The sequence below is a fragment of the Triticum dicoccoides genome, chromosome 3B (assembly GCF_002162155.2).
Source record: "Triticum dicoccoides isolate Atlit2015 ecotype Zavitan chromosome 3B, WEW_v2.0, whole genome shotgun sequence".
In the NCBI taxonomy this organism is placed as follows: Eukaryota; Viridiplantae; Streptophyta; class Magnoliopsida; order Poales; family Poaceae; genus Triticum; species Triticum dicoccoides.
The window spans coordinates 854,560,153-854,576,306 of NC_041385.1; the positions used below are offsets into that span (position 1 = coordinate 854,560,153).

The window sequence follows — 16,154 nt, forward strand, 5'->3', positions numbered from 1 at the left end:
ACTACCACCCAGCACCGTCATCGACCACCGCCCCCACCCTAAACCCTAGGATACTGGGGCAGCCATCCGGCGAGCACCTTCCTTCTCCTTCCTCCCCTCTGGCCTTCCTCAGGCGAATTTTTGGGAATCTCAAATTCGACTGGCCCATTAGCTAAAAGTCAGTCGATTGAGCGAACCAACATGTGGTTAGATGGTAGAGGGACAGAGGTATCTCCAGCCCACAAGGGTTCAAGTCCTGGTGCTCGCATTATTTCTAAATTTATTTCAGGATTTCGGCGATGCGCTTTGAGTGGGAGGAGACGTTCCCGTCGACGACGAGGCGCCTACGGTGACTTCGTAAATCTAAAGATGATATGCCAACTCAGTCTCTCGAAGGCGCTCATAGGGGTAGGGTGCGCATGTGTGAGTTCATAGGGGTGAGTGTATGCGTATATGTATGGCGCTTGCGTCTGTAATGTGTTAAAAAAAGTCAGTCGATTGACGTCTAGCTAACGTGAGAAAGAAAAGCGATATGAAGGGGGCGATTTGTTTGCCTTCGTGCAGGAGTAGGACTCGGTTACCAAATAAACCCCACGCTTCAGCGGCAGAATCCAACAAAAGAACCCTAGTACCACGATGGACTCGCAAACGGGCGTGATCGAACAATAGTCTCGTGAACGGGCTTGATAGATGTCGACGCAGACGGCCGCCGCCGCGTGCGACGAGCGGGAAAACAAGCGCGCGAATACGGCGAGCCAATGCTGGTCGGCCACTTACCCCGAAGACCTCCTCGTCCTCGTCTACAGCAAGATCGCCTCCCCACGCGGCCGCACTTGCTTCGCCTCCGTCTGCCGGTCATGGCGCGCCGCCGCGCGCGCGGCACCACCTGTGCCGATGCTCCCGTGGCTGCTCCTCCCGCCTCAAGACGGCACCGCGATGCAGGATCTTTACTGCCTCGAGGATGGTGCCCTCATGCGCTTAAAGGTCCCCCAGATCATCGGCGGCCATGACGGCGGCTGGGTCGCCGTGCCCGTATCAGGTCGTCTGGGTAGGATCGTCAACCTTTTCTCCGGCGCCGAGGTGGTGCTCGACGAGAAGAAGGCGACGATAGCCTGCCCGAGCCCGGACCATGCCCCAGGCACGCAGGTGGTCATCTCAAGACTCGTCTTCTCCGCGCCGCCAACCTCGCCCCGATGTATCCTTGCCGCCGTAACACAAAACTGCGGCGTCGCGCTCTGCAGAGTTGGTTGTCTGAACAGCCGCTGGACGGTACAAGGATGCCATAGTAACATCAGAGAGCTTGTCGACATCGCGTTTTGCTATGGTGAGCTCTATGGCCTATACAAAAAGAGGAAACTGGTAAAGTTTGACATTCATGTCGATGAGAAGGATGGTGCCCCAATGGTCACCGCGGAACACCGGCTCGTCATGCAAGGGATCGACCGCACCATCGGTACCGACGACGACTATTGGGACAGTACTAGTTACATCTTTAATCTAGAGGGCGAGCTTGCGATGGCGTTGAAGGCCCGATGGTTGCCAAACATCCCGCCTTTCTTCAAGGTGTTCAAGCTTGTTGACATCCACATCCACATGGGTAAACGCAAGACACATTACAAGGACGAGTGGCTCGAGGTCATAAGCTTGGATGACCATGCATTGTTTTTGGGGAAGTCGTTCTCTAAGGCGGTGCATGTGCCAGCGAAAATGTGCGGCGGCGTAGAGGGAAACCGTATCTATTACTCGCATCATTGTTGGTTAGGAAGAAACACCGTCCTCCCTAGTGACAAGGTATTCTTGAAAATCTCAAACGGCAGCAGCAGCATGACATGCTACAAGGAAGACGACTCGAAGATAGCCATCACCGATGATGATGATGACGTGAAGAGGATCATCTCGGTAGGATACTTCACACAGGGTGGGTCACATGGTGGCTTGTGGATTTTCCCTCCAGATTTGCAGCTACTCTAGACTGTGATATTAGCGCATTAAACTGTCTATAAGAGATATCATGTACGTACTACTTATATCTAGAAAGTAGGAGAAAAGAAGAATATAAGGCATATATATATATAACAAGGTTATATGCCATTTTTATAGGCAGACAGTAGTCTTATAGATGAGTAAATTGCACAAAACCACCACTTTGAAGGCAAGGTTTGCGAAAACCACTACAATACATTTTTTTTTGCAGAAAACACCATGTCTTCAGTAATCTTTTTGCAAAAACCACTGATCGGCGGATCGGGCTCAGTTAAGTGAGTTTATGACAGGTGAGGCCCGTTTTTTTGCCTACGTGGCATGACTTTTTGTGCCAGGTAGATTTTAATCTAAAATTACAAACTAGACACTAGAATTTACATAGACACCCCTAAATCAAAAACGAAAAAGCAATTAGCCCCCACTTCGACCACCCGGGGTCGGGATGTGGCCAGGGCGAAGCAAAGGGGCGCGGTGACCTGGCGGCCGGGCGCTGGCGAAGCCGGCCGCGCGGACAGAGCCTGGGCGACGCGAGAGGGAGCCGGCAGCCGGCGGTGGAGCAGGCGGCCACGGGCGCACCCGGCGGGCGCGGCGCGCGGAGGCGGAGCCGGGCTGGCCGGGGAACCGGTCACGCGGGCAGGCGGACGCCTGCGAAGGGCGCGGACAAGGGGCTCGGCCCGAGTGGAGCCGGCGTGCAGGAGGCGGCAGCGGCAAGCCGGACGGCGCGGGACGCGGAGCCGGCGCGGAGCAGAGGCGACGCTCGCGGGCCGGGATGCGGGCGCGAGCTGGTCTGGGGACGTTGGAGGCCGATTTGACCAGATCCGGTGACGGGCGACGACGGCGGCGACCTGCATCCTGGGGAGGGAGCGGTGGCGGCCTGCATCCTGCGGAGGGAGGCGGTGGCGGCTTGTGTCCTGCGGAGGGAGGCAACGGCTGCGGCCGTGGAGGTAGAGGCGGCGGCCCACGTCCTGCGTAGGGAGCGTCGGGCATGCTAGTCGGCTGCGGAGCCCATGGGGAGGGTCTGGGCTGCATGGGGGAAAAAGTTGAGGGACTTTTTTGCTTTAAACCCAAACCATTACGCCACGTAAGCAAAAACAGGAACCCATCTGTCATAAACGCTCTCAAACGACTGTAATCCGCCGATCAGTGGTTTTTGCAAAAAGATTACTGAAGATATGGTGTTTTCTGCAAAAAAAATATATTGTAGTGGTTTTCGTAAACCTTGCCTTCAAAGTGGTGGTTTTGTGCAATTTACTCCTTATAGATGGATGGAAAAGATTCAATGAGTAGCTCTTTTCTTGTGGGAGCATGATGAAGGTCTGATATATTTTGGTAGGAAGCAAGAAGTTTAGACAACTGATACCAAATACCAGGTCAAAATCTATGTACTCTTACCAACATGTGGTATAATGTACCTGAATTTTATTTGTTTCGAAAGGCATGGAAAAGGAAATATGCGGAGTTGGCACTTTACATAACATAAGGTCATATAACATTAATTGTACTTAACACCTTTACCGTTGTACAAATTGGCACCTGAATGTCTTGTTTTGGAGGGTCATCTCAACGTTGCCGAAGTATCTAGTGAAAATGTCAATTCAATGAAAATTTGAAAAACTATCCTCGTAGGCATTCGGATCGCGAGCGTATGGTACAGACCAGAGCTGGGATTCCCACCAGCCACTTAACCACAGTTTTCCCAAAAAAAACAATAATTAGTTGAAGCGAAACATTTGGGAACTATCCCCTTCCTACTTTTTCTCCAGCAGCGAGGGCGACCTGGAGGCCACGGCGACTGATTGCGGCGCGGCTCCCCTAGCGACAGCGACTCAGAGGCAGCGGCTCCCCTAGCGACAGCGACTCAGAGGCAGCGGCAGCGGCAGCGCCCCAACGCAACCACGACCCAGCACAACGAACGACCGGACGGCCATGGTGATGCCCACGATCGGCGGTGACCTCCGCGACCCGGTGCTGCACCCACATGTGAGGGAGACCAAGCAACCGCAGCGCTGCATCCATGCGATGGCGACCCAGCGGCTTGCTTGCCCTTGAAAACTGCTCCATGTGATATACTTTGCTGATGTTTAACCGAGAAATTGCCGAGTATTTTGCATCCAGAAATCTGGACCTTAACTCTTCACTGATTCAGCCGATGTAGTAAAGAGTTAAGATGACTTACACACCTAGACGGAGGGAGTAACTTTATTTTGTTATTTATCGATGTCGATGAAGCCGGCGACTGGTATAATTATTGTGATCTATAGGAGGCACCAGATAAGAACAACACGCAAGAGATATGTTCCTGTCAAAAGAAAGATTTTTCTATCCTTTTAAGATCCAATAGCACCATCTATGCCTTCAATTGATGGAAGTATATATGTCTCATGCCAGCAGGACCAATATGGCATATTTTGAGGGCCTCGCTAATTTTTCATTGTTGAAATGCTTAACCGCAATTTTAGGATGCACAGCATAATTAGTACTTTCATTCTTTATTGCCTTCATTCTTAGACACATTGTTGTCTAGATTGCGCTCCGGCAGTGCCAAACTGCAAAGGTACAATCTCACAGGCATCTTTTATAGAAGTACTCATGACATGATGGTGTAGGTTTCTTTGTCAGTTTGCATGACATCAACATAAAGTGATGTACCGGCTTACAATTTTAGTTTCATTATTAGCAAGAACATAGGATTAATACAGTCTATGCGCGTTTAGATGTTGGTATGATGTGGTGCTGTGTTGCTACTGATGGCAGGCAGTTAATCTTGCACGGGCAGTTTATGAAGCATTCTCCGAGATTTTGCCAGCACAGCTTATCCTTTTGACAGCAGAATGGCTGGCCTAGGACCTGGTGCACGTCCTTGTAACAAGGGGGTCGGACTACGTGGCTTACTTTCATCTTCCTGTTGATCTCCTTGTTGCTTATGCCTTCACCTAGCATGCATAAGAGAAGGAATTAAAAGACTTTATCCTCTCAACTTACAAAAGAAAAAAGGTGTATAGCATATATATGTGCACCTAGAATTTTGTTTTCTGGTTAAGAAAACCCGATACAGTCAATAACAAAACGAACTTTCATTTGTTAATTACCATATGTGTATCCAAGATGGGCAAAACACACCACTAGAATTACACAAAGTATCACAAACCCTTGGACACTGTTCCTCATATACTTGGCCATCATTGCTGAGGACGGAGGTAATGTGGGACTGACGAGTGTATGACCATCAAATGCTCCATGGTTCATATATATAGGAAAAGCTTGTTGACATTCACACGGCAGTTATAGAAAATATTAACGTTTGGAGTTAAGGCTTGTCTAAACGCCCCATTTAAGTTACGCTACTAAAGACGGCTGATGCGTTTTCATTTCTTTCATGAAAACTGATGTCTTATCATAATGTCTAAGTTTAGTGACTTTTAATTGATAGCTAAAAACTACAGTTGCTGGTAAAAAAAAAAGAACAGAAAAGCGACAGTATATATAAGCACACCACATAGTTTTGGAACACCAGCCAAGGAACCACAGTAGATTACCATAGGGAGTTGGGAGCATAGGTCACAGCTGCTGCATAAACTAACTCGCTAGAAATGCATCTACTGTATGAGTAATTAACCCGAACAGAGCAAAATACTATGTATACAATTAACAGATAATGCAGTACAAGGCGAGGTTAACTTGTAATTACCAAGTGACCACCCAAGAAATAGCTACAGATGCCAATCCAAGAAGAGTGAAAGAACTCACTGCAGCCAAAAGGGCAGACCCCAGGGCAGCTACAGATGGCACAAAATGGACTTTGCTTCTGAACCATTCAGCTATAGGCAGAAGACCGAAAATTATAGCTTTCTTTCCATGCTCCTTGTCCAGTTGTCTGAATACATGTAACCACTCGTACTCAGCATATCAATCCCCATATGCTTCAGGTATACAAAATCAGAAGAAAAAAAGAGTCAACCAAAGTGAGGGTTATGAACATAAAGAAAGAAAGAGGGAAATCTCAAAGTTTGATTCATATGGGGAATACACAGTGACAAAAGGGTCAAACAGAGCTACTGGGTTGGAGTAAAAGCAGATAAGGCATCCGAAGGCAGTCAATTTCTATTTCTTTTTTTTTTTGAGGAAAAAATTGGCACAGCAGTTGCAGCTGAGAGAAAGAAACACGTAAAAGTGTGATGAAAGGATTGTCATGGATGCAGACCTGCATTAGAAAATTTACACAACTCAGCCGCAGCAAGCTGGATAGATTCCTTTTTGTTTCACCCACAAAAAGAAATTCCTTTCTGTTTCACTGAACATAAATGTTCAATCTATTCTTCACTTTTTCTGCAAGTTTCTCCTCGCTTTTCCTGCAGTGGTACGTAAATATACAGTATAACCACACTGACTGTCGAATGGATAGCAGGTATGAACACACAAAAATTGCAGGACAGGTCTGCTAACAGATCATGAACAGGTAAAAAAATACAGCAAACTGTACAACAATTCCAGAAACAACATGTGGTGTTTTTTTTTTCACCTTGCTACGCTGCTGAGGGGCTTATCATATTACATAATCTGCGAGCAGCTTCTATCGTCAGTACAGCCAAGAATACATGCCAGCAATATACTGAACCTCAAGCAAAATCTCCATATGCACCACAGTTTCAGTGTTATGTTGTGGCAATATAGGTGAAGTCTAACACAAAAGAGTATTTTTTTTTTTATCGATTGTCACTGCCCTCAAATGACGAGTTAGACCAACAAACGCATGATCATGAGCACTTCTATGATGTGGTCTTGCTTTTCCAGATTCCAATTATACAACTGCGGCTTTCTAGTCAAGACCAACATACAAGGCGGAGATCCAAGAAAGAGCAACTCAATCAAAGATTATTTTCTTTGCTGAAAACTAATTTTCTCTCTTCCCCTCTCCTTCCCCATTTTACATTCCAAATCAAATTCTCTCTTTTTTGTGTGTCTAGCTCAGAAAAGATACCCGTTGAGTTGATTGAGATTTACAGCATGATGATGAAGGACTCTACTTGTCACGAAATTATTTAAGAAAGTACCTGTTTGGATTGGAATGTGGGCAGAAGGTCATGCTGTAGTTGGTGTGGTTGCAAGCGAACGTGGAGATGGTGTCCTCGTAACTGGAGCAGAGCTCACAGGGGGCAGCGCTTATTGTGATCGACATGGCAGGGGCATGTAGTAGCCGTCGACGAGGCTGACATCGCCAAAGTCCATCCAGCCATCGCCATCAAGGATGAACTCTGTGAGCATGCTGGCTCAGACGACGTGGCACTCGACCTCGCTGGAGCCGCAGTCTAGTAGAAAAAAGACCATGTGGTACCCTCCAGTGCGCCTTTATCTTATTAGATAGATAAATAGCAACTTCTAATACACTTTTTCAGGAACAAGTTCACCTGAATCAGAGCACGCTAATGTTCCAGTATTATTGGCTAGTTAAGCAGTAGTTAATATTATCCAATGAAAAATCATTTTCCTGTACAGAAGATTCAAGTTTCCCTTTTTCTCTTAGAAACAAGAAGGTTCAAATTACTGCAAGGAAAATATTGTATTCTTGTTACCTCATGAGTAGCTAACAACACTGAACCTTCAAATCAGAGTTAAGCATGGCTATGTGCAGTGCCTGGGTGCATTTGTCAAGCCCACAGTGAACATGCGCGGTCGGAAATTTTGCATTTGACCTGATCAAGTCATTCCAACTCTGGTCTCTTTCAGTAAGTAGTACCTAGCCAGATAGTCATTGGACAAGCTGTTGTATCACTTCTGCCTCTGTGTGTTCTCGTCCTCTCCTTCACCAGCTATATCCTGCTTCCTTCACAACGCCAGCACAGTCCATCCCCTGTCTCAACTTCTGTGCATCAGACCACAGTCCTTTAGAGGCATAAATATTCGACATAAGAACAGAGGGGCCACTGTCCATAGGATCCGCCAAGAGTGCCATTTCAGCGGCATACGTCCCGATTTCAACATTACCAAACAGATGGCAGGCACTCAGCAAGCTCCTCCAAACAACCGCAGCTGGTTCAATCGGCATCCTTTCGATAAACTCCTTGGCAGCATGCAGTTTGCCTGCACGACCAAAAAGGTTGACCACAGAAGCATAGTGCTCGGTGCCCGGTTCAACCGTGTATTTGGTGTTCATGGAGTTAAAATACTGTAAGCCTTCATCCACAAGGCCTCCATGAGCACATGCTGACAACACAGCGACAAATGTCACATAGTTCGGCTCTACTCCAGCCCCTCCCATCATCCCAAAAACACGAAGAGCTTCCTCGGCATGACCGTGCTGCGCATATGTCGAAATCATCGAGTTCCAACAGATGACGTCCTTTCCCGATGTTGACTCAAACAACTGCCGTCCTTCTTCGATGAAGCCACACTTTGCATACATGTCCATGAGAGCATTTGAAACATGGGGGTCACTGTCTGCACCTTCTTTGATGATCTGGGCATGGAACTGCTGTCCATGAGACATGCTTGCCAGAGCACTTGCCACAGTCACCAGTGCAACAAACGTGAACTCATTAGGTGTTAGCCCGGAGACGCGAAGCTGGGTAAAGAGCTTCACAGCCTCTTCCCCTCGCTCATTCTGCGCAAGGCCAAAAATCATAGCATTCCAGATTACCATGTCCCTGTTGTGCATCAGGCTGAACACAACTTTGGCATCGTCCACAAGGGAAAACTTTGAATAGACATCGATCAGAGCACTCCCTGCATATAGGTCCAACGAAGTTCCTGATTTGACGATGAGACTGTGAATCTGCTTGCTCAGTTCAAGGTCTGACCGAGACGACGACACCCCAAGCAGCGAAACAAATGTCAGTAGGCTTGGCTTTAGTGAGCAATATCTCATCTTACTGAATATTTCGACTGCTCCTGTAAGGTCACCCAGCCTTGCGTATCCTTCGATCATTGCATTGTAAGAAATCGCATCATCTTCTGCCAAGGCTTCGAATACTGCTCTCGCTTCTGCTAGATGCTCGCATTTAGCATACATGTCAATCAGAGCATTCTTGACATATTCATCGGACTCTAGATCAGCCTTTATGGCGTGGGCATGTACCTGCCTTCCTTGCCATACCGCTGCCGAAGAGCCACACGAGTTCAAGATGCTTGTGCAGGCGAAAACATCCGGCTGCAACCCAGCCCGGCTCAGCTGCCAGAACATGGACATGGCTTCAGCATCGAGCGAATTCTGCATGTAGCCAGCGATCATCGTCGTCCACGACACAAGATTGCGGTTCTCCATGGAATCAAACAGCCGGCGAGCCAACGAGAGCCTGGAGCACTTACAGTACAGATCGATCAGCGCGTTGGTCACCGACGTATCTGACTCCGCCGCTGTCCGGTACGCGTAGGCGTGTATCTGCCTGCCGCCCTCTACAAACCCAAGCGCAGAGCAGGCGCTGGCGGCGCTCGCCAGCACAAACCGGTCGGGCCGGACGCCGTCGAGCCCCATCTTCCCAAACAGCTCCAATGCAACCCTGGCCTGCCCAGCCTGAGAGTACCCCGTGATCACCGCGGTCCAGGTGACCGGGTTCCTCACCGGGAGGGCGTCGAAGACCGACATCGCCGCGTCGATGCGGCCAGCCTTGGCGTACAGGTTGACCAGCGCGGTCCCGACGAAGACGTTGGCGTCCAGGCCGAGCTTGGCGGTGACGCCGTGCACCTGCTCGCCGAAGCGGGCCGCCCTCGACTGCGCGCAGGCCCTGAGGGCGCTGGCGAGCAGGAACTCGTTGGGCGGCTCGCCGCCGGCGCCCCGGAAGGCGGCGAAGAGGGCGAGCGCGTCGTCCTCGCGGCCGTGCTGCGCGTACATGGAGATGGCGGAGCCCCAGGAGACGAGGTTCCGGCTCGGCATACCGTCGAACAGGGCGCGGGCGTCCCCGAGGCGGCCGAGCTTGGAGTAGCCGCGTAGGAGGAGGTTGGCGAGGAAGAGGTCCGGGAGGAGGCCCGAGACGACGGCGACGGCGTGCGCCGGCGGGAGGACGCGGCGGAGGCGGTCGCCGGCGAGGCATGAGAGGAGCAGCTGGGCGAGGCTCCCGCCCATGCGCCGCCGCCGGCTCGGGAGAGAGGGCAGAGGACTGGTAACTGCTGGGTGTTGTTGGGCTAATGGGCCTCCTCTACTGGGCTAGCTAGTTCAGCCTGGCCTCAGCAACAAAAATATAGCCCTCGCTCCAAAAAAAATAGTTGGGACAGTATAACACATTTTTTCTCACAAAAAAACTCCTCTTAATTTTAGTTTTTTACTAGCAACTACCATTTCCTAAGAAAATGTACTAGTAGAAATTACCAAGTCCATCCACTCAAGGAAAAATAATAATCCAATCTTTCCAAAGGAAAAAAATAATACAATTTCTATCAAGAAAAAAGAGCATCAATGCAAGACAGTGATAATAATTAATTTAATGAGAAAATGTGCAAGAATTGGAATTGTGAACTGTTTTTATATGAACATCTGGTAAATATTGAAACATTCCAAACAGTTTATAAAATCATTTACAAAGGGGCCGTCGAGACCAGGCGTTTAGGTTCTCTTATTAACCGACAGAGGAAAGAGAGCGCCTGGCCTGAGCAGCAAACAGAGAAGAAGAAGAAGAGGAAAATAAAATGACCTGTGAGTTTTGGAATAAATACAGAAAATTAGTCAACCTCCTTTAAACATTTTTTTTTACAGAGTATCAGTTTTTTTCCTCTCTATGCAGGCAAGGCAAGATGTGTTCCTTCAGCAGCTGGAGGAGCAGCCCTGTCCTGAAGCCTTGCCTGATATCACCTGCTGCTGCTGCTGGGACCAGTAGGCCTGCGCCGCCAGCACGCGGTCGAGCAGCCCCTGCGGCACCGGCTCGCCCCGCCTCTGCTGCGGGGATATGCTCGCCGTGTGCACCAGGGTCTTCCACTTGTCCTGGTTCATTCACACATTTTAGCACATTTAAAAATCCTAATTGTTCACAATCTATGTTAAACAGAAAGAATTTTTTTTAAAAAAAAGCAATGCAATGCAATAGCAGCCGTTTTTAGGCTGTGGTTACTGAATTACCTTGAGATCGACATAGGTCCTATGATCAGTATTGTCGAACGCGAGCATTTTAACGTCCCTCCACCTGAACAAAGCAGACCAAGGGGCCGACATATGAGAACATGTTTGCGGCAATGACCTTGTGTCAATACTCAATAGAGAGAAAACATTTGGGCACGAACCTTCCTGTTCCAAGCTGTTCGACGGCTTCCACTAGCGCCTCCACCTCAGGCAAGGAGAAGGGCCTCCTTATGCGCCTTTGCCCAATAGCCGGCCGCTTCGACTTGCAAACAGGCACAATGGCTAGAGCCTCTGAGCTTGGAGACGCAACCGGAACAATGGCTTGTGAGCTAGCAGATGCTTCGTGAGCGGTCGTTTCGAAAAGGGAATGAACAGAACCATGCTCGCTCTGAACACGGTGTGGAGAAGCCTGCACGCGCTGCTGGCTGTTATAACCGGCCTTGGCCTCAGAAAAAGGCTCTTCACACTTCACCCTGCAAACCATGGAATACCACACCAATCAATGGTCTTCAGATTTGGTTTATGCTCCAGAGCGTACATAATATAGAAACTGTCAGATGCATCTTGACAATTGTCTTCCTAAACCAAAACTAGCATATAAAGACACAAGAAACAACTTCATTATGCCTTACATGGCTAATGGTTTCATGGCATCTGCACCATGAAAATCCATTTCCTCTGGTATTCTGACCCCGGGGGAAGAGTTTTGCCCAGCTTCACATTCCAGTGTGAAGTCTATGTTTTCTAGATTTTCTCCGTGGCAAATTCTAGCTTGACGAAGTGTCTTGTTGTCATCTTGAATACTCTTTCCTTGGAGAAGCACACCGACCCGGAGGCCACTTTCAATTATACTAGTAACAACGTCCATTACAGTTCTCTGTAGAGAAAGTGAAGAATATTAACGGGGAACAATTAAAACTGTCATGAGGGGACGAATTTCACTGTGTAATGAATTTGTTCTGTTGCTTAAATTTAGAAATCGACTCAGCAATTACAGAAAGTAACTTGTGCATTCCTTAATTATGTACAGAACTATGTAGAACAGAGTACAAAACAGAGTTCAAAGAAGAACTGTTGCAGATTTCACCAATCACAGTTCGCAATGCAATACCACCAACCAGTTTACTTCTAGAAGCCGGTATAGCATTTACCTTCAATGAACCAACTGTTGCATTTTCAGGGATCTCGATGAACAGTTCCGGGATGGTGAATGACTTGATCCTTAGCTTAACTGGAAAAGGAGAAAATAGATATATGATAAGCTCTCTCTTGCTGACGAAGTATGTAATGAATCTATTATATCCAAAATATACCATTGTAGTCCTCAGATCCACATAATGGATTTTGACCTTCCACAGAAAATGATGCCCCGCTAGCTGAAATGGCAAGCGGCATTTTCTTTTAGGAAGTATACCAAAATAAGGATTGAGGCTATCAGATGGCATATAGAAGGCAAGTTTCAATGACTCTGTGCAATGTACCAATCGTATCACCGTACGAGGTAAACGTGAATTGGTGACGCAGCATACCTTCAGTTAGAATCCCTTTAGCAGAAGATGGTGTAAAATGACGGCGCACTGGCTTTTGTCTCTTGAACATTGCTCTTTGTACTCTTTGGCGTGTGGTGGATATCTTTTTTCCACATAAATTTAGCTTGCTACCTAGTTGAACAAAAAAAAAAACAATAGCCCGTATTTAGTCCAATTCCTGTGATATTTAGTTAGTCCCATAATAATGGTGGTGGAAAAATGTGGCAACTACGAAGCCTGTGGAGAAGCGAAAGGTTAACTTTGTGATGAGGATTGCCATACCTTTATTGGACATCTCTCCACACATCTTATTACGAGCTGCCTTCCTTATCTTGGAGGCGAACATTTTCCTTATCCTGCTATTGCCTGCATACTGTGGCATATAGCTTTTATTATTTCCGGCGGTGCATGGATGAGTGCACCCGGAAGAATTTTCGTCATCATCTCTATCTGCAGCATGCCTCGCTTCAGCATGGCACAAGTGGGAGGTGTTGCGGTCCTTGTCATGGATGCACAAAGGCACTCCTGAGCTACTGTCAGAGCTAACCAATGCAGGAGGCCTGCCATCCAAATCCACAGAGCTAACCAAACTGTACAAGGCTGTGGTGTCACCGTCCAGAGGTCGCTGCACCTGCACTTGATTAGTAGCCTCTAGCGACCGTGAAGATCCACACTCTGGAATTCCGCCAACACCATGGGCACGGTTACATGACTTTGTACAACTAAACACCGAGTCCCTAACCAACATGTTTGGTTTCACGGTTAGTGACTCTAATACTGGGTCAGTACCATTTCGTGTCGACGAGTTTTCTGCCAAGCAGATGTTAGGTTGCCTAGGAGAGGCACACACACCACCAGAACCCGCTATACAGTTCTCCACGGCCATGCTTTTGAGCGGCGGAACATCATCACACTTTTCAGCTTTAACTGATTTCCTTTTTCTGGCATAGGTCAAAGCTGCTGCTGCATTGATGCCAGGAGCATTAGATGAATTCTCATGATCCACTAACAGGGTTCCTGCGACGGTCGCGAGCAAATCAAACGGGGACATCTCGTCTTTCTTCCTCCTGGCCGAGCGTTTCCCCTGAATCACCACCGGTCGTTAATACATAATATCCAACACGCAAATTGCGGGGGTTCATGGCAGGTAGTACAGGGTATCGAATGCGTATGTACCCGAGCAGAGCTTGGGACGCGCGGCATGGCGGGAACCTGGTGGCCGCGAGATCCATAATCCAGCCTCTTCCGCACCACCATGTCTTGATCTCACTCCAAAGGACGGCTTTCGCAGGCGGCAATCGGGCACATATATAAGCTTTATCTGCAACAAACGTATCGAATTGAGTGAGGATTCCAGCTAATGATTGCTCAAACAGCAAAGCTGGAACTGCTTGGCCCCAACCAGAGCAAAGAGACTAACAAACAATTCTGGAATGAGCGGAAATATCAAATTTCGCCTTTCGTCGAATCCCAGTAAAGCGATAATAATACTGTATAACATGTTTTGTGTATGTATGTATGTATGCCAACAGGGCAGGGCAACCTGAAGCCGGGTGGATTGATGGAGGAGGAGGAGTTGCCATAGCCATAGCCATAGTAGGGGAAGAAAGCGGTGGAGGTTTTATAGGGGAGTGAGATCACCTCCAAGGAGCATCTGAAACGAGTCACCCAAGATTGGTTATGAGCACCTGCCCAGGAATCCTTTTCATCGGTTTCTGCAAAACAAATACTACTTAGAAATCAAAGGCAGAGCAAGCACAAATCTGCCCATGAATTGAAACAAAAAGATTATGTTTATTATGCACGGAGGCGCACCAAGGAAGCCAAATTCTGAATCAAAAGGCAAGGCAAGTCGTTGTGCAGATCCAGAAATAAAAAAACTGCATCCGAAGAACCGAATTCTGAATCGGGAAAACCCCCATAAATCCCAGCCGCATCGAACAAGGGGGAGCCTGAGCAGAGTCCCGATTGAGGAGAGCGGCGGCAATCTATTGCGGCGACTGGGAAGAATCGGAGAGACGAACACGGAACATCCAAGAACACCGTGAAATTCAACTCGGGGGGAAAAAGTCTGAAATGGCAAGAACCGATGTGTGTGCCCGCATCGGCACGCAACAACGGGGCCGAGCGAATCCGGCGGGGTTAAGAAGCAAGCGCCCGCCGGCCATGGCCGGGAGGGAGGGAATCGGGCCCCAGAAAACCAAATCGCGGAGCATAATTCGACCGGCTCTCGCCGAATCCGGGCACAAACCGAATCCCGCCGAGCCCGCCCAAATCTGGCGGAACCCCGAAGGACGGCGCCCCCCCGGCCCGCGCCAACCGGACCAGGGGAGGATCCGGGAAGAAGAACCCCGCTGCGAGAAGACGACCGGCGAAAAAGAGAGAGGAGAAACGGCAGAAATCTCGGGGCTTCCCCGCTGCTCTAGCCGGATCTCCGGCGGCGCCATGGATGGATGGATGGATGGATGCATACCCTTGCGGTTTCCGTCCTGGTCCTGGATCGGCGGAACGAACTGCTTCCTTCTCCGCCTCTGCCCTTCCTCTGCTTCTCTCTCTCCGTCTCTCTGTCGCTTAAACCCTCGGCTATCCTCTCGCCGGTTCCTTCCTTCCTCCTTTATACCACCACCGTCCACACCCACTCCCCCATCCCCCCCTCCGGTTCTCCGCTCCGCCCGCCCGAACCGCTCCCCTGCTTTTTCCTTCCGGTCGCATCAAAATGTTCAGAATCAGGGGCAGTAGATGCAAGGAGCAGTTGCAGTAACAAAAAAGCTCCCATTTTTAACTGCTAAAACTGCTCCAACAAGTTTTGGTTCTGATTAGTGCTACTTTCAAGTTAAGTGCGTGCTCACCCAGACCCAGTTGTTAACTCCTGCTTCACAGTATTACTGTATGTATGTATTACTGTATGTATGTTCAGTGGGCGCCACCATTTGCTTAATTACTCTAGCCTGTAGAGGTGATGTGCTGTGTGTATGTATGATCCAGATCTACATTTGGCTCCCCTTATCCTCCCTTTTAATTGGTTGTAATTTTTTCGATTAGTCTAAGCTCACTCAGATCAGATCTGACGGCGATGATGTGTCGCATGCATGTGGGGCTCCATGTTTAAATAAAATTAGCAAGATGAAAAGGGGGGGACTGTTGCACTGCAGTGCTAATTAGGCCAGGGGTTGGCTTGGTTGTTCAGTGTGTGATAACCACCTATGGTAGGCCTAACCTGCTGATGGGTATGTCTCCTCTGGTGCACTATGCCTAGCTCACTCATGAATCCCAATTCTTTCCATACTGTAACTAAATGTGGGCAGTTTGCCATGAAACTTTGCTTTTCTTTTACTTTCATCTTTTCATCTGTGTATGTGGAGTATAGAGTAGTACACATGATGCAATATTTAAGATCAATTTTGTTTAATTTTTGTTTTACTTGTTAACAGAAAAGGTCTGCTTAAAGTTGTCTTGCGCATTAGCGCATGGGACAAAAGCGCTCTGCTGATCAGACATTATCATATATATACCCCTGTTTTGTAAGGCTGTTAAGATCCAAGATTTGCCAGAGCCATATCATTAACTAACTAACGCGAGCCAGACAAAACCGGTGTTTGCATAAGAAGATCCAGCGCCAT

At 48.4% G+C, this 16,154-nt stretch overlaps 2 protein-coding genes across 5 annotated transcripts; both read right to left on the reverse strand.

Moving 5' to 3' along the window:
• Window positions 1-4,540: 4,540 nt before the first annotated feature.
• LOC119278962 (pentatricopeptide repeat-containing protein At4g39530-like) lies at window positions 4,541-10,083 on the reverse strand. The gene is made up of 4 exons (XM_037560360.1): window positions 7,014-10,083; window positions 6,164-6,311; window positions 5,710-5,882; window positions 4,541-4,895 (listed from the first exon to the last, which is right to left on the reverse strand). Exon 1 carries the CDS (start codon window positions 10,016-10,018, stop codon window positions 7,763-7,765), a length of 2,256 nt encoding a protein of 751 aa, XP_037416257.1. The 5' UTR covers window positions 10,019-10,083; the 3' UTR covers window positions 4,541-4,895; window positions 5,710-5,882; window positions 6,164-6,311; window positions 7,014-7,762.
• A 312-nt stretch (window positions 10,084-10,395) lies between these two features.
• LOC119278963 (telomere-binding protein 1-like) lies at window positions 10,396-15,148 on the reverse strand. Of its 4 annotated transcripts, none has more exons than XM_037560361.1 (11): window positions 15,008-15,148; window positions 14,176-14,249; window positions 13,711-13,855; window positions 12,817-13,618; window positions 12,535-12,666; window positions 12,319-12,381; window positions 12,157-12,236; window positions 11,638-11,882; window positions 11,167-11,478; window positions 11,006-11,069; window positions 10,402-10,870 (listed from the first exon to the last, which is right to left on the reverse strand). In XM_037560361.1, exons 3-11 carry the CDS (start codon window positions 13,789-13,791, stop codon window positions 10,694-10,696), a joined length of 1,956 nt encoding a protein of 651 aa, XP_037416258.1. In that variant the 5' UTR covers window positions 13,792-13,855; window positions 14,176-14,249; window positions 15,008-15,148; the 3' UTR covers window positions 10,402-10,693. The 4 variants fall into 4 exon arrangements, with proteins under 4 accessions (XP_037416261.1, XP_037416258.1, XP_037416259.1 ...); XM_037560362.1 differs by having other exon boundaries at window positions 14,078-14,249; XM_037560364.1 differs by lacking the exon at window positions 12,319-12,381 and having other exon boundaries at window positions 10,396-10,870.
• Window positions 15,149-16,154: the final 1,006 nt, after the last annotated feature.